Below are 24,329 nucleotides of genomic sequence, written 5' to 3' on the forward strand. Positions count from 1 at the left end.
AAAAACTTTCCATGTTTGTTTTGTTTGTATTGTTTTAAGACAGACTTAATAGAAATTGTGAACCTATCCTTTAAGGCAAAAACCTCAAAACAATCTAACTCCTTAAGCTGGTACAAAACACAGCTGCTAAGCTTTTCACAAATTCAAAAGATCAAATCGCCTCTATCTTGCCTCATTTAAAGTTTTCTGATAAAATGTAAAACACTTCATGGGAATTGCCATTTACAGTAGTATCACCACAACGTAGCTTGAGAGGCAGGTCTCCACTGGCTCTTCCTAAATCTTGGATCAAAACCAACGGTGATCGGGCCTTTGCTGTCAAAGCCCTTCAGCTCTGGAGCTTCCTGTCCGTAGATCCAAGATTTGCAAAGTCGTTGGAATTACTTCTCAAAACCTCTTAAACTTTATTTTTATTTACATTATCCCTAAGTTTTATTTTCCCCTGTTCTACAGTCTCTTATTCATTCATTCAAGAGGAAGTGACATTTCTAATCAGGCCTAAACTGCGGGATCAAAAATAATCAATACTCCATGTGACTTTTACAAATTTACAAACCCTGATTCACTTATGACAGTGTGAAACTGTTTATTTTCCACGATTGCTGTCAATTGTTATTTTGACTCTATCAAAACTTATGTGTACCCTTCGATAGCTCAGTTGGTAGAGCGGAGGACTGTAGGTTGCTGTAAACAGTTATCCTTAGGTCGCTGGTTCAACTCCGGCTCGAAGGATGTGTTTTTCGTCTGTGCGTTTGTACAGACCCGCCGAGGAGACCCGTGGATTTCATTGCTCGATGTGTTCGGACAAAACAAAGCTCGTCTTCATCCAATGTTGGCACGTATAAAAGTTAGCCAACGAGAGGGCGTTCTGAAATCTTTTTAAGCCAATAGTTACGATGTTCATCATCTGACTTTAAGCAGAAAGGTCCCAGTTTTAAACAGGCATGTACGCACAGTTCACTGTTCAAGTCAGTGTGACTCATTGTTATCTACCTCTCTGTGTACCCTTCGATAGCTCAGTTGGTAGAGCGGAGGACTGTAGGTTCTTAATAACAGATATCCTTAGGTCGCTGGTTCAACTCCGGCTCGAGCGATACGAAGATTTAATTGCTCGATTTGTTCGGACAAAATAAAGCCTGTCCTCATCCAGTAGCATATATGTCGCCAAAAAGAGGTTGTGGTCATTGTCTCGATTGTCTCAATTTAAGCCAATAGTTACGACGTTCATCATCTAACTTTAAGCAGAAAGGTTCCAGTGGTAAACAAGCATGTACGTAGAGTTAGACATTTGGCAGTTTGTGATGTTCATGTTGCTGTAACACCTGTGTGTACCCTTTGATAACTCAGTTGGTAGAGCAGTGGACTGTAGGTTGATGTTAACAGTTATCCTTAGGTTGCTGGTTCAACTATGGCTCAAAGGATGTGCTTTTCGTCACAAATATTGTGCATCTGTTCAGACTGAAGAGCTGCAAAGACAGTGGTACAATAAGTAGCTGACCTTAATATTGGCGCATGTGAAACAAAGCCGAAGACCCATCTTTTTGAATATTTTAAGCCGATAGTTACGACGTTTGTTAAGTAAGGTAGCTGGCTGTTTGTCGTGTTCAGGTCTATGTAACCAACAACTGTGTGTACCCTTCGATAGCTCAGTTAGCAGAGTGGAGGACTGTAGGTTGTTAACAACACGGCTCAACTGATGTGCTTTTCATCAGTGATATTGTGCGTGGGAAGTCTATGTAAAAGTAATCCCTGTGAGCCACAAGCTCAGTCTTCAGACTGCTCAGAACGCTACGTTTGCTTTTCGGGTCTACTTCCGTGAAAGTATTACGTAAGACAACACGGATTTCCTCAGATGGTCATCTGCTCAGGGCACAGCAGCGACGGCACGCCCCTGAGGAAGAAGAAAAAAGAAAAAAAAAGTATGCCCACGAAGCAGAGGGACGCGCTCTGCGCAGGGCTGCTCTTTACTACTACTAACCTGCTACTCAGGTTGTTCAGTATGTCTCACAGAAAGTGCTTTTTCTGTTGTGGACGAAAGTAGTAGGTAGTTTCTTGATGGACAGATGGCGTTACTTGTTGCTAAAGTAATTGTTAACTACTGCTAACTGTAGCTGCTGTTCGCTAGTTAGCTGTGCATCCAGCGGTCCTCTTAGCCATAGATATATATCTATATCTATGCTCTTAGTTAGCTGACTCTAACCATCTGACATCTGAAAACCTCCTCCTCCCGGCGGTCCAAAGCTCGTGTGCTGGCCGTGTAAACACCATCACTCCCCTGGTGCTCAGAGCGAACTCAGCTAACGGCAGCTACAGTTAGCAGTTACTTTAAAAGCTTTCTCTCTATCAGGAAACTCCGTAAATAAAGTTGAGGCAGAGCAGCCGGAGGACATCAGAGGGAAAACGATTGAGTTTCACCAAAATCTGTGAATAAAGTTGTGTGTTTTTGTACAGTAATCGGTGAAGCCCAGTCTCCAGAAACACTCAGCTCCAGCCGTGACTCGCTGTAATCAACACATCTGTGTACCCTTTGATATGTAAGTTCGTAGAGCGGAGGACTGTAGGTTGTCATTGACAGTTGTCCTTAGGTTGTTGGTTCAACTCCAGCTCGAAGGACATTCTTTGCGTCTGTACAGATCGAAGACCTACGAAGATTTTGTTGCTTGATTTGTTCAGACAAAACAAAGCTTGTCCTCATCCAGTAGTACATTAAGTAGCCTATATGTCGCCAAAAAGAGGTCATTGTGTGGATTTATTCTGCAAGTATTTAATACGTTTGTGGTGAACGTACCAGTGTTAAACAAGCATGAATATAGAGTAAGATAGCTGGCTGTTTGTCCTTTTCAAGTCCGTGTAACTCGTCAGAACCAACAGCTGTGTGTACCCTTCAATAGCTTAGTTGGTAGAGCGGAGTCGTCGCTGGTTGAGCTCTGGCTCAAAGGATTTGCTTTTTGTATGTGTTATTTTTTTGGACAAAACAAAGCTTGTCCTCATCCAGTGGCAAGTTAGCCGACGTCAATGTTGGTGCGTATGAAACGTGTTATCCACACCTGTGTGTAACCTTCGATAGCTCAGTTGGTAGAGCGGAGGACTGTAGGTTGATGTTAACAGTTATCCTTAGGTCGCTGGTTCAATTCCGGCTCGAAGGATGTGCTTTTCGTTGGTGACATTTGCATCTTTACAGATCGAAGCGCTGCGAAGATTTCATTGCTCGATTTGTTCAGACAAAACAAAGCTTGTCCTCATCCAGCAGTACATTAAGTAGCGTATATGTTCCCAAAAAGAGGTCATTGTGTGGATTTATTCTGCAGTCATTTTAAGCAAGTACTTAATATGTTTGTGGTGAACGTACCAGTGTTAAACAAGCATGAATATAGAGTAAGATAGCTCCTCTATACCCTTCGATAGCTCAGTTGGTAGAGCGGAGGACTGTAGGTTATCATTGACAGTTATCATTGACAGTTATCCTTAGGTCGCTGGTTCAATTCCGGCTCAAAGGATGTGGTTTTTGGCAGGTCTCCACTGGCTCTTCCTAAATACTGGATCAAGCCAAAGGTGACTTTGCTGTCAAAGCCCTTCAGCTCTGGAGCCTCCTGTCCGAAGTTCCTGTCCGAAGTTCCAAGTTTGCAAAGTCGTTGGAAAACCTCTTAAATGTTATTTTTATTTACGTTATCCCTAAGTTTTATTTTCCCCTGTTCCCCGTTAGACTTTAGACTTAGGACTTCATTTATCCCACAATAGGGAAATTTACAAGTCACAGCATAGTGCATTTTATTCTATGTGTGTTTTATGCTTTTAATTGACTTTCATTTAAATGTAGTCCTGGATTGTTTTAATCTTGATTTTCCCATGTAAAGTACTTTGCTTTGAAATGTGCTGTATAAATAAAATGTCTTCTTTTTCTTCTTCTTCTTCTTCTTCTTCTTCTTCTCCTTTTTATAATTATTATTATTATTATTATTTCAACATAAGATGTATTTTCTTAATGAGGGGAAGTGACATTTCTAATCAGGCTTAAACTGCGGGATCAAAAATAATCAAAACTCCATGTGACTTTTACAAATGTACAAACCCTGATTCACTTATAATCACAGTGTGAAACTGTTTATTTCCCACGATTGCTGTCAATACTTATTTTGCATGTTTTTCACTGTAACAGAGACAAAAGCCTGGAGGTAGATTTATTTATTTATTTGTTTTTATTTATTTATTTTCTTATTTACTCACCTATTTACTTATTTACTCACCTCTTTACTTATTTATTTACTTATTTACTCACCTCTTTACTTATTTATTTACTTATATATTATTTATTTATATAGTATAGTGGTATATGATATTTATATAAATGTAATATCAATTCATTTGGTTCAAATTTAAGTTAATTTCATAATTATACATTTTTGCATTTTTATAATTTCTTAATATCACATAAAACTCAAATTGGGGTCTATAGGGCTATGTCAGCAGCGGATCCTGACCCAGCCCAAGCTCTCTAAGAAGACGAGGAAAAACTCCCCAAAATCCTGAGGCCAGAAGGAAAATGGGAAGAAACCTCGGGAAAGGCAATTCAAAGAGAGATCCCCTCTCCACGGACGGCTGGGGGTGCGACAGGAACTGTAAAGAGGTAAATGTTGATATGATGAGTCCAATTAGGTGAGTTATAATTTAACTAAGTATAATAGAGATAATATAATATAGCCTATGTCCAGCAGCAGTTTAGCACAACCTCCTTCCTGCCAAAGAGAGAGCAGCATTAGCACATTTATGACACTTGTATGGCAGTATGACTAGATTCAAAATGTGTATGTGTATGTGTGTGTGTGTGTGTGCGTGTGTGGTGTTGGTTTATCTCAGCCATGGGTGGTGCTGGAGCTCCTCCAGAGTTGGGCGCTGCTCGGGGGCCTCCGTCAAACACAGCTGCAAGAAATCCTTACAATCTGTTGAGAAAGAAGGAGAAGACAGATGAAGGACTACAGCGATCAATCAGAATGTGAACTAAAATGAACACATTTGTGTTTGCTGACAGGTTTGGGTATGAGTGTGTTTTTCTTACTTGAGGACAGGTTGTTGCTGATTTTCAGCTTATTTCTGAGGAACATGATGGTCTCAAATTTTCTGTGGAGCATTTCAAATAGGACCACTCCCATCTGCCACACTGTGGTGGGGCCGGCCCTGTAGGTGCTCTGACTGTGCCACTCCGGAGGGGTGTGAGCAAGGGTACCTAGAATACACAGACATAATAAGACGATTAGCATGAGGAAGAGAAGCTTTAAATGTTAAAGACACAGTTAGGTGAATTAATGAAGAGCAGGAGTGGAAGTTAGATATCATACCATAAAAAACGCGGTAAACTGATTTTTTCTTGACAAAACAGCTCAGTCCAAAGTCAATGAGGCGAACACGCGGGACATCAGAGCCGGTCTCAATCAGGATATTTTCCACCTTGATGTCTCGGTGAAAGATCTGCTTATCCTGAAGGTCTTTTGCTGCATCAACCAGCTGTTTCAGTATGAGCTGAAAGAGAGAGAGAAAGAGAGAGGTGAGGCATCATAGACTCGTGGTTTGACACTTATTCATGGCTGTGACTCTGGGTTAGAGTGGGTAATCATTTTTCTCTTCCTAATAAGTTTGGCTGACCTTGGGCGTTGTCAGCAACCTGTCTGATTACCTACACTGCTTGTTTCTTGCTCAAGCAGACTTCGTTTTCGTGATGTTGCCACGCTAACAGATCTCAGCATTTACTTTGCTGAGTACAAAGTTATGATAATCAATAAAAATGATGGCCAAAACCTAAATCCTGCAACGTGTCCTGAACTGGCACGCAAAGCTCTTTTCCACTACAGGAACTTAACCCATAACCCCTTACAGCTTCCTGTAACCTAAACTTTTACAACATGTAAGGCTTCATAAGAAATCTAGGTTCTGCCTTGTGTTTTCACTGTGTTTTAGAAACCAGAACAAAAGCAGAACCTGTGACAATTAAGTTCCTGTAGTGGCAAAGGCTTAAAACACACAGACATTCACAAAGGTCCTCCAGCAACTTACCTTGGCCTCCTCCTCCTGCAGGGATCCTCCGTTGGCATAGATATACTCGTCGAGGTCCTGGGAGGGGATTGGCCTCTCCTGCACCAGGACCAGCTCCTTGCCCAGATCATACCAGTCCAGTAGGGACACGGCTGCTGACGACCCCACAGATCCAGTTGTTTCTGCCGCGAGTTTCAACATAATGGCCACCTCAACTGACAACTGCCTCCCGTTCTTGTCCTGAAACATAATAACAAAATGGTGGATGAGAACAAGAAGCTCCATAGATTCATAAATAACCATAATTAATCAATAATACATTCAATAAACAAGTGCAGTTATGAATACAGCAGGTTTCCACATCACTTGGTGTTGACCACTTACTAATTGTTTGCACAACACTTTGTCCCTTGGAACACGTTTAATGGCGACCTATAACAGAAACAGAACTTTGATTAGCACTTCCTGACCATACTGTGAATGTGTGTGGTTAAATGTATATGTGTATGTATATATATATATATATATGTATAAAAGAATGAATGTGTAATACTTACTGGTAAATTATCTGCTTTGCGATAGCCGGCAAACACAGATCCACAGCCTCCTGCACCAAGCTGATTCTGCTGTTCGTATTTGGCCACAAATTCAGCTAAAAAGACAATCACATAATTTGTGTTAGTACATTTGTGAGGAACATAAATCACATGTTACTTAAGCACCACAGTTAATCCCTCCTACCTGACATAAAGCCAAATCCTACATTAATCACTACAACTGACCTCTTAACACATTGATTGAAAATTTTTTGGTCTCCTCTTTTTTCTTCTCTATGGGCTCCTCTTTGGACTCCTCTTTGGGCTCCTCTTTGGTCGCCTCTTTGGTCTCCTTCCGCTCTGGGCTCCTCTTCCTCTTCTTCTTTCTTGGTCCTTCTCCTTCAGCGGTGGCCTTCCTCTTTCTGACTGGCTTGCTGACATCCTCCACAGGTGTACTGCAGCCTTCTAAAGGGCTGCTGCTGCTGCTCTCTACAGATTAGAAAAAACATCACAAACATCAGCTTGTTGACAGTCACTGGCAGAGTACCAAAATTCACCTCCATTGCACAATAAAACTATCTTCATAAATAGATACTGCCAGAGAGAAGTGAGAATTTGTTTTTCTTTGTAATTTGGTGTTAAGTGTTAAGTAAAATCTCCTTAGATTAGCCTACCTCTGCAAGTGTCCACTGAGGAGGACGCAGACTCCTCGTCAAGCTGGTTATGGTCTAACCCTTTTCTCTTCTTCTTCAATGGTCCCTCTCCGTCTTCTCTGATTTTCCTCTTCAGTAGTCTCACCCTGAGATCCTCCTTAGCTCTACTTTGAGGATTAAATTCAGACACCCTTGTCCTTTTCCTGGGGGTCTTCGTGTCAGGACTGGCCTTCCTTTTAGTTCCCCCAGTCCTGCTATCCTTCGGAGACGCAGCACTTTGTTGAGTCATGCTGCTGTTGCTCTCTACAAATGAAAATGTCTTACCTTGATCTTTCCTACGGGCTGGCGAACGACGAGTCTTAGTCTTTTCTACAGAGTCTTTGTCCATTAGGATGTTAAAGTAGTTTTGAATACGATAACTTCACAGTAACGAGTGAATGTTGAATGTTGAACACTTGTACGTTTGAGAACTCTCCCCAGGGTGTCTTATTTAGGTTTGGTGAACGGAACACAGAACGCGGTGGCTTTGATGAGGTCATGTCACAGTGGCTTTGATGAGGTCAGGTGTTCCGGAATATGCAAATGACCGTTTAGAATAAATTTGAATAAATTATGTGAGATATTTGATTTTCCTAACTATTAAAATGAAAAGATAAAAAAACCCATTAAATTCATGTTGTTTTATGAACTAAAAGTCAAACCCTTTTAAAGACTGACTACATAACGATGTTTAGCCATGCTACCGGCATGGCTTTAGGGTTATAGACTGAAATATAGACTAAAATATCTGCCATGATATTTTGTACAGACATTCGTGGTCCCCAGAGGACATTTGGCTTTAGCTCAACAACTTTGCCATGAAATTCGGTACAGATATTCAAGGTGCCCAGATGATCTATCTTCCTGACTTTTCATCTAGCGGCACCATGCGTTTGGACTGGAAGTGGGGTACGGCATCCATTTGCATATCGACACCCTCTTAAAATAATGGCCCAAGTCATTTTTTCAGGTTTTTCAGAAAACACAATAAACTGAACCAAATATTGAATATATGATATTTATTAATAATTCCTCTCAAAAAGGTTATGATAATAGATGACTATTGACATGCTAATAACAATGTCTGTCAATTATGTAACATAAGAGGAATAAATGACTTAGGCAAATTTTTGAACATGCCTTTGTGATTTAAGCAATTTTAAACCTTCAACTCTGATTACTAATATTATATATATTATTATTAATATTTATTCATTAAATAAAAACACAAAAGTAAAGAGGATCCTTTGTTATTTTTTTTTGTAATTTCTAGCTGTTAGATTACAATACGGTATTCAAATCTTTCTTAATCAGATCATGTAATGTGGAAAAAATGAGACAAAAACTGTGGATGAAATATTGTTTGAAAAGACAGAAAAGAGTTAACAGAAAGCCTTTCACTTGTAACAGCCACAGATTCTGGAGCTTTTCCACTCTTTGCTAAATGCTAGCTTCATGGACTTAGCTATTTTGCTGACTAAAAAGACTGAATAAAAAGACTAAATAACTATGCAATATTTATAGCCTAGCCTATATTACAGTAAACCTCATCACTTACCAATAGGGGACGAGCCCTGAATCACGGAAATAACTTCAGTGGCTAGGTAGATTTTCGTTCTTCTTGAAGCAGCCGCCATCTTAAAAAGCTTGTAAAATTGCCTAAGTCACATTGTCTTTTGACTTAGGCAAAATAAAACGGCCTAAGTCACATTCTTGACATAGGCCATTATACTACAGGGGTAGACTCGCATGATCTGTTCAACTGAGAATGGCGATTTTACCAGAGGTGGCCAGCATCATGAGGAGATGATTTAGGCAAAAAAATCATTTTTGTCAAAAAATTACTTAGGCCATTATTTTAGGAAGGTGACAATATCTAAAGAGTGAGCTCTTTTCTGTAGCTAATGCGAACTAGCTTACTAAATAACTAACTAATAAAATGCATCATTTCCTGCATGCCAAAAGGAAAAATGGGTGAGAACATGAAATGGAAAGTTTTCATTAACTGAATTTAGGCATAATCACTTTTTATATGAATTCAGAAACACAATGCAGCTAAAACAAACATTTATTATCCTGCTAGTGGGGTCTAAGGATGGTCATGTTGGCTGGTTGATTAGTTGGTGGGCCGGTAAGTTGGTCCATCAGTTTGGTTCAGAACAAGACACTAGTCACTATCTTGACAAACACTGTCCAAATTACCAATATGGAGATTCATGGTCCCCTGAGAATGATTGTTAATAATCTTGGTGACCCCCCCTTACCTTTCCACAACCAGCAGGACAAAGTTTTCCTTTGAGCAACCCTTGACTCCATGACGTTGTGTCTTCAAAACTAATGGCCAGCTTCTCATGACATTTGTTAAAGATATTCATGGTCCCCACATGATTAATCCACATGTTTTGGTGAGCCACTGACCTTTTCTCCAGCACCGACATTGGACCAAAATGTCAGTTGAGTACATTCATGACTGTGTTAAAGCGTTTATTCTGTTTATGAACATATCACATATTATTATAACTGTTGCAAGCAAAACATAAAGCTAACTAAATGTACAAAATGGGCATCCAGACACACACACACACACACTTTTGTCCTGCTTCTACATTGGCTTTTGAGAACAACATGTACTCAGTCCCAGCAGAGCCTGAATGAATGACTGTGTTCTCAGTCCTGCCCAGAGTCACAAATCATGCTGGTTGTCTGGGAGGAAAACAAAGCTTGAGACCCAAGATGAAGGCAGAGAAGGAGGCTCCTTCAAAAGCCAAAATCATTTCCCAGATTTTATTGCTCATTTGTCTCGGTTCTTTCAGTTCAGGTATGTCACATTTTCTACTTTAGAATTTGCTTTAAAAATTCGTGATATAAATAGATCACAGTTTTGCCTGAAAATGGTCTGATGTTTCACTTACATGTTTATGCATTGACTCAGGATTTTGTAAAGATTAAGTTCATACATAGTTTACATTGTACTAAATAAGCAACAGCTGATTAATGAAGTCTGATTACTGTTTTAATTTTGTTTTGTGTTTGTTTTAGTATGAGGGAAAATTTGAAATTGCAGATGTGATTTTGTGAATAACCCTATGCTCCTTACTAATGCGGCAACTTTCTGGATGAAACAGTCAGAGGGTCCTCCCACTAGATTATGGAAATAATCACTCTACAATTACTGAGACAGTTACACTTTCACAATAATAACTGGGGGTTGGTGGAAAATGCCAACAACAGGAGCTAACTGGATTAAAGTTGCATACTTAATACAAATAGAACATGTACATGGTTTTGAACAATATGATATCACAAGAGGTTTATTGTAATTTTTGCAGTATTATACTTAATATTGTGTTAGTATTATGTTCATTGTCACCACAATTCGTGGCATCAGAAAATAGTTAAATTGACAGCACTCTGAAAACAGAGGTAATATTTGTTGTTGGGGTATTGGATTGCAGTAGACTGGGTGGGTGTTGTTACAGTCTTGTGCCCACCCTTTGTAAGTAATACAGTACTTGTACTGGCTGTACCAGAACCAGTGTTTTCAGATGTTTGGTTATTTTCAGCTGTGTCTCATCACTGTCCTGCTATTGTTGTGGCTAGCAGCAGAGTCACTGAGCGGCTCTGTTTCTGCAAAGCTAGCATGGCATCTGGATTGCTCCCAGTGCTCTTTTCATGAACTGCCAAGAAGGAAATTTGAACAAACAATCCCCACTTTTGTTGGCTCATGCGGGCCCATCCCAAGAACTGACAGCTGTTACCATGGTACTGTGGATCTGCCATGCAAACTGGCTCCAGTATACAGCAGTGATGGGGCGGGATGCCCACACTAGCCTTCAGCTAACTACTGCGTCACTCACTGTAGTTGCAAAAACAATAAAACTGACATGCACAGTGAATAATGAAGACTATTTACATCTTCCCTGAGTGCAAGAACTGTTAATAATGATTGTTCATAAAGCTATTGCAATAGATGGCACAGTAGCCCTGCAAATTACATTCATATGGGATGATTCCACAGTGCACGATGCACTTATGTCCAATGCCAGCACTCCAATGCATGAAGAGGTGGGTCCTTTTGTAGCAAGGCAGAATGTGGAGTGTGGAGGTCGGGGTGGTGCATGTGCAGATATTTTAGAAATAAATCATTCTTAAGCAAATTGTCCAATATCAACATTGTGTCTGGGGTTGCAAAAGAATTACAAGTCAAGTTGAAATAAAGGTGGCTGTATAACGAATGTATGAACACGCTACAAACAGTTCCTGCAGATTTATGATTCTCAGCAAAATGATAGTCAAAGAGTTGACTATGTGAACCTAGAATAGTTGTAGCTATAACTGCTATAAACAACAATGGTTGATGGGCAGATTCCTCTAGGTGTCTCTTCACACTTGTTTCCAAGCTTGTAAAATGAAATAAAAAGACAATATCCTGAATGGTAGACTTTGCATATACACATACATTATAAGCTTATATTTTAAAGCTGCATTTTGTTATTTTGACCACTAAAAAATGCAATGCAGCAAACTCTGTTTTTGACAGCTGGTAAACTCTGACTGGCGCATTTTGCCAATGATGTAAACTCAGTCTTTCAGTAGACACCAGCTGACTGGAGACTCATTCAAAATCCCATAGACTGTTAATATTAATTGTATGATGTGTAGCGTAGCTGAAGGGTAGCCATTGATAGGTTGAGTTGAGTGCAATTACTCTGTGTGCAGTTGCTCTTGCCACAAAAAGACAACCGGACAGCTAAAGTAAGAGAGCTGTATCAACCTAAAGCTAGCTTGTGAGGTAGCCACATCAAGCCTTAGCTAAAGCTATACTTACGCATTGATTTTCCCTAGCTGTTTTTGATGAACTGACATATTGGTAATTCAGTTAGTTATTCCTCATAACCAAATGTGGCAGTAGCTAAATCATATGATGGAGAAAAACCCCCCAGCTAAACTCCTACTGAAGTAGTGATATACTAACTAGTTTATTTTATGTGATTTGTTGTGGATGAACTACCTTATGATCACAAACAGATGTATTCAATTGCTAGTGAATTTATTATATTGACTTCAATGTGAATATTAATAGAACTTGGACAGAAAAAAACACCTAGCATAACAGAGATCCATTTATGTCCTTTAAGCTATGGACTATAAATAATCAAGATAGTTTATTTTCTTAAACAAATTGGCTAAAATGGACAAGAGAGCTGAAAGAACACGTTGTTTATAGATACTGCATTTCTCCCTCATATTTTGTGAAGAAGTCCAAGTGCAGTATCTGCATTTTTAGGTATAATGTGGGTTCTATGGCAACTGAGTATATGTCACACAGTTTTCTAACCAGCCTAAAACCTTTAAACCCTTTTTCTTAACTTCACTGCTTCTGTAGTTACTGCTCTGCCTTCAGAGTTGAGTAGAGAAGCAGCAGGAGTGATGTGTCATGGGATATTGGCAATGATCAAAACGCCTATCAGCCAATCACAATATAAAAGTCACGGTGGTATCATTTAACTTGTATAAGTGCTGAGTTGGAATGGTGTGGAACCTCTCTTCTGTGATTCTCTGCAGGTGGGGTGCTGGCGGTGAATATGACTATCCCCAACGCTCTCATTAGAGGTACAGTAGGAGGGGAGGCCCTTCTGTCTGTCCGCTACCATAGTTTCAGCCTCGACCTGCCGGTCATCAAGTGGCAGCTCAAGAGGGAAAAGTCTGTCACTGTCGTCCAGTCGATTGGAACTGACATCATTGGGACCCTGAGGCCGGAGTATCGTGACCGCATCCTGGTATTTGAGAATGGGACTCTGCTTCTTCACAACCTCAGACTCTCTGATGACGGAATTTATGACGTGGAGATCTCCATCACAGATGATACCTTTACAGGAGAAGGCAGCATCACACTCACTGTAGATGGTAGGAGGGAAAGTTATATCATGCAATGTTAAACATAATGCAAGGGTACAATCAGATCTACCTCTCTTTAGTCTGAACAAGTGTCATAGAAAACACAAGATAATCCTTTATTAATCCCTCAGTGGGGAAATTTGCATTGTTATAGCAGCATATAGGATAGTGCAATAGAAGAGACATAAGTAAGAAAAATCAAGATATAATGAATAAAACAGAATAAAGAAAATAATAAAGTAAGAGAAGATAACAAAATAAAGGGGAGAAAAACTCAACAGTGAGCAAGAGCTGCTGTAACAGGCTGCCATCATTTTTAAATTTTGAAAACATACACTTTCTTTCAGTCTTTCACTTCAACACTTCAAGTCAAACTTAAGTCCCATGTTTGATGATTGATGACTAGACTCAGATTAAACACGATCTCTTGACTAATGGACGAATGTCCAACTCTTCAAGCAGTATAATCTCTAACAGTCAGTTATCACCATACTAACAATACACTGCCAATAGCTTGTGGGCAATGATGTGTTCAGGGTTGAGCACAATTAACCCGCCAACCTGGTAGAATCTTATATATATGATGTGTGTGTTTATGGACAACACTACAAGCTGCTGTGTTGGCATCAGCACTAGCTTGCTTTACAGTACAGTAGTTGGAGGAATGCTGGCCTTCTGTAGAGCGCTAGCCCCATCAATATCCTGGGAGACCCTGCCCCTTAATACCCCGTGTATTAGGACCTCTTTTAGCCCACGCTCACCTCTAACCTCTCCAACAGGGACAGATGCCAGCTTTCACTGGCAAGGATGCTAGCTCAGTGGTGGTAATAATGGAAGAATGGCATCAGTCCTGCCCACATAGAAGCCTTTGTGAAGGTCACCTGTATCCTGAAGAAGCGTAGGAGGCAACAACAACGTTCCACAGGAGCCAATCTGTGTCAGGGAAAACATTTCTTCCTACTCTACTGCTGAGAATGCAATCCCCTGCCAACTGATACCCTAAAAATGTTATGACTCATTAATGTGAAATGTTTCCATCATCCAAATGTAATGAATCTTACAAAAAATGAAAACACTGTACTATAAATTTATGTAGTTTCAGACTTGAGACTTGAAAAAGTATGCTGCAGATAAGAGTTAAACCACTCTAAATGACAAGGGTTAGAAGTGAGTCGGTCAGATCTAGGTTTGGGTTTTTGGTTGAAGGTTGAATGACATCTTGCTTGATGGAAAATGAGACATAACAAATCATCAGGTGGACAGAAACACGGCTCTAAATGTACGCTAATTTTTCTCCACATCTGCTGGATGTGTGAATTAGCAGCTGTTTGCAAACAAGTTCACCATATCAACTTAAAAGATGATACATCGGCGTTGTGTTTCCAGCTTGTTTCTGCCACCCCTAAGTTGCCAAAACAAACAAAAACACCCCCAAAAATGGAGCATTTGGTACCACAACAGGCTCAATCACCATCCAGTCAGAATTAAGAACAATAAAAAAATACAGTACGTCAGATTTACCAGACATACTGCATCAAACATGGTGTACAGCATGTTCACTGTTCATTTTTGTCTATTTACATGTTTAAAAAAATTGTGTCCACTGTCGCCTATATCTAGAGTCTATATCAAGGCCCTATATCTACATGGAGGCTTCGTCAGTACTGGAGCTCAGCGAGAATGTCATCCTCAACTGCTCCCATGAAAATGGAACCAGGACTACATACAAGTGGTTCAAAGGTGGAAAGCCTCTGACCAATGTGACGAGGTTCGTGTTGTCGCCTGACCAGAAGCTCTTGACCATCACGCGGGTGTTGATGGCAGATGATGACATCTATAGCTGTGCAGTGGAGAATCCTGTGGGCAATATGACAAGCCTACCTATCAGACTGACTGTCTACAGTAAGTGATACTGTCTTCTTCATCGGTTGCAGTGCCAGTGTCATGCGAGACATAGTGACATAGAGCAGCAGAATAAGAGGTAGTTATCTATACATACGAAGAGTTTGAGAGGTTTAGACCATGCAAGCCAACGTCTAAAACTTTATATTATATTTCAGTTTCCATATTCTATCAACAATTCAAGGAGATCTGAAAGTCAAATTTTTACATCATGTTATACAAATCTTCATTAACTGTAATTGTGCATGTCCTATCAGAAAGGAGTTCCCTGTATATCATCCTTTCCACTGGAGGCATCTTCCTCCTCATCACCTTGGTAACAGTATGTGCCTGCTGGACGCCTTCCAAAAAGTAAGAAGTGCCAATAGGCTTTTAAATCAACACAGCACAAGACTGATTTTAGAAATGCAGGTGTGGAGTGAAAATAAACAAACATCATAACATAAAATGAATGTATTGACACCATTCTGTCTTTGTCAGGCCAAGACATCGAGCTAGAAAGCCTCTCTCCAGGTTTTATGACCAACACTCACCAATCATTCACACAGGTATAACGTTGTGCTGAATTCATATTTAATTCTGATAACAGTCAGCCAATCTAAGAAGAGACCGGAATAATCTATATTGAGAAATTAGGCAATGTGTATTTTGTACTTTGCCACAGATGATGTGCTTCCAAAGGTGACAGAGCATAATGGAGTACATGCAGTAACTTCACTTTACATCCTGCAGCAAAAGGTATCTCTCTCATCACCACTATGATTTTATTACATTCTGTGACTCACAAAAGGTAGCGAGACAAAAAAAATCTTAAGCAACACTGGCGTCCCCTGGAGGCTCCAATGTTCATTACAACCCACAATACAAACAATATAGTGACAATTTTGCTATTTATACAGTGGAACTAAAAAATTATCAATAGCGGAACTAAAAGTTTGTCCTGTGGGTTTTGATAAAGGAAAATCCTCTGAAAATATAAATAAATAAATACTTCCAGAGTTGTTTCTCAGGTTATGGTGCAGTCAGACCAAAAAAAACAAACCCATAATGAGGAAAACTCCACAACTACAGGTTCTGTACAAATCACCATGCTCTTACATAAAGCTACTATGCTAAATGGTGAAGAACATGCATACTAATCATTGCTAGCTTTCAACACAGATAATAAAACACACACTTACAAATAGAAAAGATAGACACATAGCTGCATGCGCGCACACAACAGCACCAAGCAGTTTCTTAAAACTCTGTATGATCCACCTCTTCAACTGCAGATAACTCAGCAACTAACAGTCCAACTCCTCTGCTCATTGAACACCTGCTAGTTAGCAATCTCACAGAGTTAGCTCAGTAAATTAACAGTCCTGGAAATGCTAATTAGCTGTCACTGATAGGCGATTATTAAGACCAGTGAGTGTTCATATCAGGGGATCTAGGAGCCTTTTCCACAATATACAATAACAGTTTTACTAAATGAAGTTTCTTTTACTGGATAATTGTTAGCAGATAGTGGATTTGGGCTGAAGTTGTCCTGTTTTGCAGGATCCCTCCATGGATGACTCATCCAGCAACAGCATTGGATCTCCTTCAGAACTTGACAACCCGCCGTGCTATACCAGTTCCCCCAACTACACTGGTTCTCTTACCCAGTCTACTGGGTCCCCTGCCCACTCTGCCCACAGGTATACCTGAAAGCCCATCCGTTTAAACTCTCCATATTGCAGCAAGTGGGAGGTCAGACTGTTCTACTGTTACTGACTTTGGATGGCAACTTCCTGCACATCCACCCGGAAATCGGAAAAAGATCTCGAAACCATCTTCTAGGTTTTACAATAATGTCATTACTGCCTCTTGTGTTTTTATTAAAGTAAATTGTAACTTAAACATAAGTTGCTTTTATGGTTAGATGCACAGCTTGTAGAGAAATGTGAAGGCAGTGTGACATGTTTTTAAACTGCTTTGAAGGCTGAATCTGGGTTTACCACTAACCACTATTGTTGTTGGTTACTGGAACTACAAAATCCAAAGATTTTGGAAATGGCATGGAGTCTGCACGAAGCTGAAGTGGGATCGGTGAGATGCAACTGTCAAACTGTAGTGGGATGAAGATACTTCTCTAAACGCTTTATTGTCAATTCAAAATCATCACAGGATGGGGTTTGTTGTTTGTAAATGTTAAAATATTGTTTGTAAAAAAAGAAAAAAAAACACCTCCAGAAATGCTACTGTTACAGTATTATGTGTGATACTTTCTGTAATGTTAAATGAAATCCAGCAGTTAGTTTGTAATTTTTTGAAGTAATGTAAATTACTTTTTTTTTTCTTCTAGATGATTTAATAGCATTTTCAATGAGAAGAGAGACAAAGCCGTGTTGGAGGGGGATTTTATACAGACTTTAATAAAATGTGAAATTCTCAAGTCAAAAGAATGTTTCTCAAGTTTCTTGTAGTATTTATACTGCACTCCTTCTGCCTTTACACACTTTAAGCCGTGCCTCATGGCTTCATGTTCATTCAGATACTTTCATGCAATTTAAGTGACTCCTGCTCCTGCTTCTCAACATCCTCTCAATTAATTCTAAACTCCAGCCAAACACTCTTTTGGCACTCCTTTCTCTGCCCTGGGTCCAAAATACAAAAACCTGAAGGTCTGACTCAAGTCTCTACAGCCAATGTGCAGGATGAGAGGAGCGCAATGATCTGTTACTGAATCAGCACTTTCTTCAGCAGTAAGAAAACGGGGGGGTTGTATTGTAAAGTGAGAGAGTCCTGACATGCCTTGGAGAGAAGTAGCTCATGATGAGGTATATTAGGTATATTAGTTGGTCAACCTCAATGTTTTCGCAAATATGTCACCAAAGAGAGGTCATGGTCATTGTGTGGATTTATTCTGTTTATTCAAACAGGTGGCTGTTTGTCATGTTCATGTTGCTGTAACTCGCTGCAATCAGTACACCTGTGTACCCTTCGATAGCTCAGTTGGTAGAGCGGAGGACTGTAGGTTGATGTTAACAGTTATCCTTAGGTCGCTGGTTCAACTCCGGCTCGAAGGATGTGCTTTTCGTTCGTGATATTTGCGTCTGTACAGATCGAAGTGCTACAAAGATTTCTTTGTTCGATCTGTTCAGACAAAACAAAGCTTGTCCTCATCCAGTAGTACATTAAGTAGCATATATGTCGCCAAAAAGAGGTCATGGTCATTGTCTGGATTTATTCTGCAATCTTTTTAAGCAAGTACTTAATACGTTTGTGGTCAATGTACCAGTGTCAGTGATATTGTGCGTCTGTACAGATCGAAGAGCTGCGAAAGCAACAACAAACAAAAAGCTTGTCAACATTAGTGGTAGCCAACGTCAATGTTCACCCATGGATTTCATTGCTTGATATGTTTGGACAAAACAAAGCTTGTCCTCATCCACTGCCACAGTATGAAACAAAGACATTTCTCGATCTTCGTTTTGAAATATTTTAAGCTGAGGTTTATGATGCAGTCATTTAAGTCTAGAAGGTGGTGGTTTTCGTCTGTCCAGTGGAATAGTAGGTGGTTGACCTTAATGTTTTCGCATATACAACGTCGCCAAAGAGCGGTCGAGTAAACGGGGCGATTACAAAAAGAAACACGTGAAATAAATCAGCAAAACAAAGCTTGTTTTCATCCAGTGGTACATTAAGTGGCCAACGTCAATGTTGGCGCGTATAACAGGTAGGTAACGCATTAGGTCTGACTTTAAGCAGAAAGGTACCAGTTTTAAACAAGCATGTACACAGAGTAAGACAGGTGGCTGTTTGTCATGTTCATGTTGCTGTAACTCGCTGCAATCAACACACCTGTGTACCCTTCGATAGCTCAGTTGGTAGAGCGGAGGACTGTAGGTTGATGTTAACAGTTATCCTTAGGTCGCTGGTTCAACTCCGGCTCGAAGGATGTGCTTTTCGTCCGTGACATTGTGTGTCAGTACATATCTGCTGAGGGCAATCGTTTGAAGACCCATGGACGTCATTGCTCGATGTGTTCGAAAAACAAAGCTCGTCCTCATCCACTGCCACATTATGAAACAAAGACATTTTGTGATCTTCATTTTGAAATATTTCAAGCTGAAGTTTATGATGTGGTCATTTAAGGCTAGAAGGTGGCTGTTTGTCATGTTCATGTTGCTGTAACTCACTGCAATCAACACACCTGTGTACCCTTCGATAGCTCAGTTGGTAGAGCGGAGGACTGTAGGTTGATGTTAACAGTTATCCTTAGGTCGCTGGTTCAACTCCGGCTCGAAGGATGTCCTTTTCGTCCGTGACATTGTGCGTCTGTACAGATCGAAGAGCTGCAAAGATTTCATTGCTCGATGTGTCCGAAAAACAAAGCTCGTCAACTGCCACAGTAAGTAGCTGCCGTCAAGGTTGACCTGTATGAAACAAAGCCAAAGACAGTTCGTGAAATATTTTCAGCTGAAGTTTATGATGCAGTCATTTAAGGCTAGAAGGTCGTGCTTTTCGTCTGTCCAGTGGAATTGTAGGTGGTTAATCAATGTTTTCGCATATACAACGTCGCCAAAGAGCGGTTGAGGTCATTGTGTGGACCAAGCATGTTTGCTTGTTTAAATGGATTCTGTAAATCGCTGCAGGTGACCTTCTTGTACCCTTCGATAGCTCAGTTGGTAGAGCGGAGGACTGTAGGTTGATGTTAACAGTTGTCCTTAGGTCGCTGGTTCAAGGATGTGCTTTTTGTCGGTGACATTGTGCGTCTGTCCAGACCTGCCGAGGGCAATCGTCAGAAGGCCTATGTTCGGACAAAACAAGCTTGTCCTCATACAGTGGTGAATTAGCCATCGTCAATGTTGGTGCGTATGAAATGTAGCCAAAGAGAGGTCGCCCTAAAGTCTTTTTAAGCCAATAGTTACGACGTTCATCATCCGACTTTAAGCAGAAAGGTACCAGTTTTCAATAATCATGTACACAGAGTAAGACAGGTGGCTGTTTGTCATGTTCATGTTGGTGTAATTCACTGCAATCAACACACCTGTGTACCCTTCGATAGCTCAGTTGGTAGAGCGGAGGACTGTAGGTTGATGTTAACAGTTATCCTTAGGTCGCTGGTTCAACTCCGGCTCGAAGGATGTGCTTTTCGTCCGTGATATTTGCGTCTGTACAGATCGAAGTGCTACAAAGATTTCTTTGTTCGATCTGTTCAGACAAAACAAAGCTTGTCCTCATCCAGTAGTACATTAAGTAGCATATAAAGTCATGGAAAAAATTATTAGACCACCCTTGTTTTCTTCAATTTCTTGTTCATTTTAATGCCTGGTACCACTAAAGGTACATTTGTTTGGACAAATATAATGATAACAACAAAAATAGCTCATAAGAGTTTAATTTAAGAGCTGATATGTAGCCATTTTCCATGGTTTTCTTGATAATAACCAAAATCACTTAAGTTCTTACATCAATAGCTTTGGCATTGTACTGCCAAAAACAGTGCTTTTAGGCATTCCATGTTTTCTTTTCTGTCTGTTTTAGTCACATGATACACACAGGAGTTAGTACTTGATTGCATAACCATTGTTTTTGATGACTGCAGCCATGCGTCTTGGCATGCTCTCCACCAGCTTCTGACATTGTTCTGCTGTCACAGCAGCCCATTCCTGTTGCACAAATTCAAACAAATTTGCTTTGTTTTTGGGCTTGTGGTTCTCCATTTTGAGTTTGATGATTTTCCACAGGTTTTCCATTGGATTTAGATCTGGTGATTGAGCAGGCCAAGGCATGGTTCGAATGTTCTGGTTCTCCATCCAGGCTTTAACTGACCTTGCCGTGTGGCAAGGGGCATTGTCTTGTTGGAAAATCCAGTCATTCGAGGCAGGAAAGAGTTTTCCAGCTGATGGAAGAAGACTGTTTTCAAGAGTAGCCCTGTACATGACTTGGTTCATTCGCCCTTCACACAATTGCATTTGCCCTGTTCCACCCATACTGAAACAACCCCAGATCATCATTGATCCACCCCCATGTTTTACTGTAGGGGCAAGACAGTCTGGTTTGTAGGCTTCTCCAGGCTTCCTCCTAACCAGTAAGTTGGCTGGAGTGGGCATCAACTCAAAATTGGATTCATCACTGAAGAGAACCTTAGCCCAATCATCAACAGTCCAAACCTTGTGATCCCTAGCAAAGAGTAACCGGGCCTTCCTCTGCCTTTCGTTGATGAAGGGCTTCTTCCGTGCCCTGTGTGACTTCAGACCAGCTTCAAGAAGTCGGTTTCGAACTGTCCTTGCCGAACAAGTCACATTTCTCGACAGTGCCCACTCATTTTTAAGGTCCCTGGAGGTCTGACGACGATTCCTGACACAGGAACGGATGAGTGCACGGTCATCTCGTGCGATAGAAAGACGTTTCCTGCCTCGACCAGCTAGCAATTTGGTAGTACCATGTTCGGCTTGTTTTTTCTTGAACGGCTGTCTTGGAGATCTTCAGTGTTTTGGCTACCTGTCTCTCACTCATGCCAATTTCCAGCAGTGCCAAGATGGCTGCCTTTGTGGCTTCACATAATTCTTTTGTTTTAGGCATTATGTGAGAGCTGACAACTTCTGAGTTGTGCTACGGCTTGAATGTAAGCAGGAAACCACTCCAGGCCTTTGCATGTGCAGTGCTGCTTATGACATGAAATGGCCTCTTATATACCCTGGAAATACAATTAAGCTTAAGCATGTCAAATAGGACATGAAGTATTATGTAACCAGCTGCATTTTTTGTCGTGTTCATTGTATTCTTCAGGTAATATACCTTTAGTGGTACCAGGCATTAAAATGAACAAGAAATTGAAGAAAACAAGGGTGGTCTAATAATTTTTTCCATGACTGTATGTCGCCAAAAAGAGGTCATGGTCATTGTCTGGATTTATTCTGCAATCTTTTTAAGCAAGTACTTAATAAGTTTGTGGTGAATGTACCAGTGTCAGTGATATTGTGCGTCTGTACAGATCGAAGAGCTGCGAAAGCAACAACAAACAAAAAGCTTGTCAACATTAGTGGTAGCCAACGTCAATGTTCATCCATGGGTTTCATTGCTTGATATGTTTGGACAAAACAAAGCTTGTCCTCATCCACTGCCACATTATGAAACAAAGACATTTCACGATCTTCGTTTTGAAATATTTTAAGCTGAGGTTTATGATGCAGTCATTTAAGGCTAGAAGGTCGTGGTTTTCGTCTGTCCAGTGGAATAGTAGGTGGTTGACCTTAATGTTTTCGCATATACAACGTCGCCAAAGAGCGGTCGAGTAAACGGGGCGATTACAAAAAGAAACACGTGAAGTAAATCAGCAAAACAAAGCTTGTTTTCATCCAGTGGTACTTTAAGTGGCCAACGTCAATGTTGGCGCGTATAACAGGTAGGTAACGCATTAGGTCTGACTTTAAGCAGAAAGGTACCAGTTTTAAACAAGCATGTACACAGAGTAAGACAGGTGGCTGTTTGTCATGTTCATGTTGCTGTAACTCGCTGCAATCAACACACCTGTGTACCCTTCGATAGCTCAGTTGGTAGAGCGGAGGACTGTAGGTTGATGTTAACAGTTATCCTTAGGTCGCTGGTTCAACTCCGGCTCGAAGGATGTCCTTTTCTACGTGACATTGTGTGTCAGTACATATCTGCTGAGGGCAATCGTTTGAAGACCCATGGACGTCATTGCTCGATGTGTTCGAAAAACAAAGCTCGTCCTCATCCACTGCCACATTATGAAACAAAGACATTTTGTGATCTTCATTTTGAAATATTTCAAGCTGAAGTTTATGATGTGGTCATTTAAGGCTAGAAGGTGGCTGTTTGTCATGTTCATGTTGCTGTAACTCACTGCAATTAACACACCTGTGTACCCTTCGATAGCTCAGTTGGTAGAGCGGAGGACTGTAGGTTGATGTTAACAGTTATCCTTAGGTCGCTGGTTCAACTCCGGCTCGAAGGATGTCCTTTTCGTCCGTGACATTGTGCGTCTGTACAGATTGAAGAGCTGCAAAGATTTCATTGCTCGATGTGTCCGGAAAACAAAGCTCGTCAACTGCCACAGTGAGTAGCTGCCGTCAAGGTTGACCTGTATGAAACAAAGCCAAAGACAGTTCGTGAAATATTTTCAGCTGAAGTTTATGATGCAGTCATTTAAGGCTAGAAGGTCGTGCTTTTCGTCTGTCCAGTGGAATAGTAGGTGGTTAATCAATGTTTTCGCATATACAACGTCGCCAAAGAGCGGTTGAGGTCATCGTGTGGACCAAGCATGTTTGCTTGTTTAAATGCATTCTGTAAATCGCTGCAGGTGACCTTCTTGTACCCTTCGATAGCTCAGTTGGTAGAGCGGAGGACTGTAGGTTGATGTTAACAGTTGTCCTTAGGTCGCTGGTTCAAGGATGTGCTTTTTGTCGGTGACATTGTGCGTCTGTCCAGACCTGCCGAGGGCAATCGTCAGAAGGCCTATGTTCGGACAAAACAAGCTTGTCCTCATACAGTGGTAAATTAGCCGTCGTCAATGTTGGTGCGTATGAAACGTAGCCAAAGAGAGGTCGCCCTAAAGTATTTTTAAGCCAATAGTTACGACGTTCATCATCTGACTTTAAGCAGAAAGGTACCAGTTTTAAACAAGCATGTACACAGAGTAAGACAGGTGGCTGTTTGTCATGTTCATGTTGCTGTAACTCGCTGCAATCTACACACCTGTGTGTACCCTTCGATAGCTCAGTTGGTAGAGCGGAGGACTGTAGGTTGATGTTAACAGTTATCCTTAGGTCGCTGGTTCAACTCCGGCTCGAAGGATGTGCTTTTTGTCCGTGACATTGTGCGTCTGTACATATCTGCTGAGGGCAATCGTTTGAAGACCCATGGACGTCATTGCTCGATGTGTTCGAAAAACAAAGCTCGTCCTCATCCACTGCCACATTAAGTAGCCGCCGCCAAGGTTGGCCCATATGATACAAAGCCAAAGACAGTTTGTGAAATATTTTAAGCTGAAGTTTATGATGCAGTCATTTAAGGCTAGAAGGTCGTGCTTTTCGTCTGTCCAGTGGAATAATGTTATTTTGACTCTATCAAAACCTGTGTGTACCCTTCGATAGCTCAGTTGGTAGAGCGGAGGACTGTAGGTTGGTATAAACAGTTATCCTTAGGTCGCTGGTTCAACTCCGGCTCGAAGGATGTGCTTTTTCGTCTGTGACATTGTGCGTCAGTACAGACCTGCTGAGAGCATTCGTTACCATGAATGACCATGTTCGGACATCCACTGCCACATTAAGTAGCCGCCGTC

General features: G+C 40.8%; 2 protein-coding genes and 12 non-coding genes across 14 annotated transcripts; 13 read left to right on the forward strand and 1 right to left on the reverse strand.

Moving 5' to 3' along the window:
- The first annotated feature begins 643 nt into the window (after nucleotides 1–643).
- On the forward strand, nucleotides 644–732 carry trnay-gua (transfer RNA tyrosine (anticodon GUA)). The gene is given in 2 exon segments: nucleotides 644–680; nucleotides 697–732. It is a non-coding gene; the product is annotated as a tRNA-Tyr (tRNA).
- Nucleotides 733–1,005: 273 nt separating this feature from the next.
- On the forward strand, nucleotides 1,006–1,094 carry trnay-gua (transfer RNA tyrosine (anticodon GUA)). The gene is given in 2 exon segments: nucleotides 1,006–1,042; nucleotides 1,059–1,094. It is a non-coding gene; the product is annotated as a tRNA-Tyr (tRNA).
- Nucleotides 1,095–3,057: 1,963 nt separating this feature from the next.
- On the forward strand, nucleotides 3,058–3,146 carry trnay-gua (transfer RNA tyrosine (anticodon GUA)). Its single transcript is given in 2 exon segments — nucleotides 3,058–3,094; nucleotides 3,111–3,146. It is a non-coding gene; the product is annotated as a tRNA-Tyr (tRNA).
- Nucleotides 3,147–3,395: 249 nt separating this feature from the next.
- trnay-gua (transfer RNA tyrosine (anticodon GUA)) lies at nucleotides 3,396–3,497 on the forward strand. The gene is made up of 2 exons: nucleotides 3,396–3,432; nucleotides 3,462–3,497. It is a non-coding gene; the product is annotated as a tRNA-Tyr (tRNA).
- Nucleotides 3,498–4,845: 1,348 nt separating this feature from the next.
- On the reverse strand, nucleotides 4,846–7,502 carry LOC139295421 (serine/threonine-protein kinase pim-1-like). Its single transcript, XM_070917613.1, has 8 exons — nucleotides 7,235–7,502; nucleotides 6,807–7,049; nucleotides 6,582–6,676; nucleotides 6,409–6,456; nucleotides 6,046–6,264; nucleotides 5,334–5,514; nucleotides 5,054–5,221; nucleotides 4,846–4,937 (listed from the first exon to the last, which is right to left on the reverse strand). Exons 1-8 carry the CDS (start codon nucleotides 7,500–7,502, stop codon nucleotides 4,846–4,848), a joined length of 1,314 nt encoding a protein of 437 aa, XP_070773714.1.
- Nucleotides 7,503–9,903: 2,401 nt separating this feature from the next.
- Nucleotides 9,904–16,744, forward strand: hepacamb (hepatic and glial cell adhesion molecule b). Its single transcript, XM_070917979.1, is given in 8 exon segments — nucleotides 9,904–9,957; nucleotides 9,959–10,070; nucleotides 12,818–13,159; nucleotides 14,771–15,052; nucleotides 15,310–15,403; nucleotides 15,533–15,600; nucleotides 15,717–15,790; nucleotides 16,595–16,744. Coding segments are annotated over 8 exon segments (1,176 nt in total).
- Nucleotides 16,745–18,016: 1,272 nt separating this feature from the next.
- Nucleotides 18,017–18,105, forward strand: trnay-gua (transfer RNA tyrosine (anticodon GUA)). Its single transcript is given in 2 exon segments — nucleotides 18,017–18,053; nucleotides 18,070–18,105. It is a non-coding gene; the product is annotated as a tRNA-Tyr (tRNA).
- A 783-nt stretch (nucleotides 18,106–18,888) lies between these two features.
- On the forward strand, nucleotides 18,889–18,977 carry trnay-gua (transfer RNA tyrosine (anticodon GUA)). Its single transcript is given in 2 exon segments — nucleotides 18,889–18,925; nucleotides 18,942–18,977. It is a non-coding gene; the product is annotated as a tRNA-Tyr (tRNA).
- A 263-nt stretch (nucleotides 18,978–19,240) lies between these two features.
- Nucleotides 19,241–19,329, forward strand: trnay-gua (transfer RNA tyrosine (anticodon GUA)). Its single transcript is given in 2 exon segments — nucleotides 19,241–19,277; nucleotides 19,294–19,329. It is a non-coding gene; the product is annotated as a tRNA-Tyr (tRNA).
- Nucleotides 19,330–20,077: 748 nt separating this feature from the next.
- Nucleotides 20,078–20,166, forward strand: trnay-gua (transfer RNA tyrosine (anticodon GUA)). Its single transcript is given in 2 exon segments — nucleotides 20,078–20,114; nucleotides 20,131–20,166. It is a non-coding gene; the product is annotated as a tRNA-Tyr (tRNA).
- A 2,397-nt stretch (nucleotides 20,167–22,563) lies between these two features.
- On the forward strand, nucleotides 22,564–22,652 carry trnay-gua (transfer RNA tyrosine (anticodon GUA)). The gene is given in 2 exon segments: nucleotides 22,564–22,600; nucleotides 22,617–22,652. It is a non-coding gene; the product is annotated as a tRNA-Tyr (tRNA).
- Nucleotides 22,653–22,914: 262 nt separating this feature from the next.
- On the forward strand, nucleotides 22,915–23,003 carry trnay-gua (transfer RNA tyrosine (anticodon GUA)). Its single transcript is given in 2 exon segments — nucleotides 22,915–22,951; nucleotides 22,968–23,003. It is a non-coding gene; the product is annotated as a tRNA-Tyr (tRNA).
- A 750-nt stretch (nucleotides 23,004–23,753) lies between these two features.
- Nucleotides 23,754–23,842, forward strand: trnay-gua (transfer RNA tyrosine (anticodon GUA)). Its single transcript is given in 2 exon segments — nucleotides 23,754–23,790; nucleotides 23,807–23,842. It is a non-coding gene; the product is annotated as a tRNA-Tyr (tRNA).
- A 289-nt stretch (nucleotides 23,843–24,131) lies between these two features.
- Nucleotides 24,132–24,220, forward strand: trnay-gua (transfer RNA tyrosine (anticodon GUA)). The gene is given in 2 exon segments: nucleotides 24,132–24,168; nucleotides 24,185–24,220. It is a non-coding gene; the product is annotated as a tRNA-Tyr (tRNA).
- The last annotated feature ends 109 nt before the right edge of the window (nucleotides 24,221–24,329 follow it).

Source organism: Enoplosus armatus, chromosome 13, assembly GCF_043641665.1.
Source record: "Enoplosus armatus isolate fEnoArm2 chromosome 13, fEnoArm2.hap1, whole genome shotgun sequence".
Lineage (NCBI taxonomy): Eukaryota > Metazoa > Chordata > Actinopteri > Centrarchiformes > Enoplosidae > Enoplosus > Enoplosus armatus.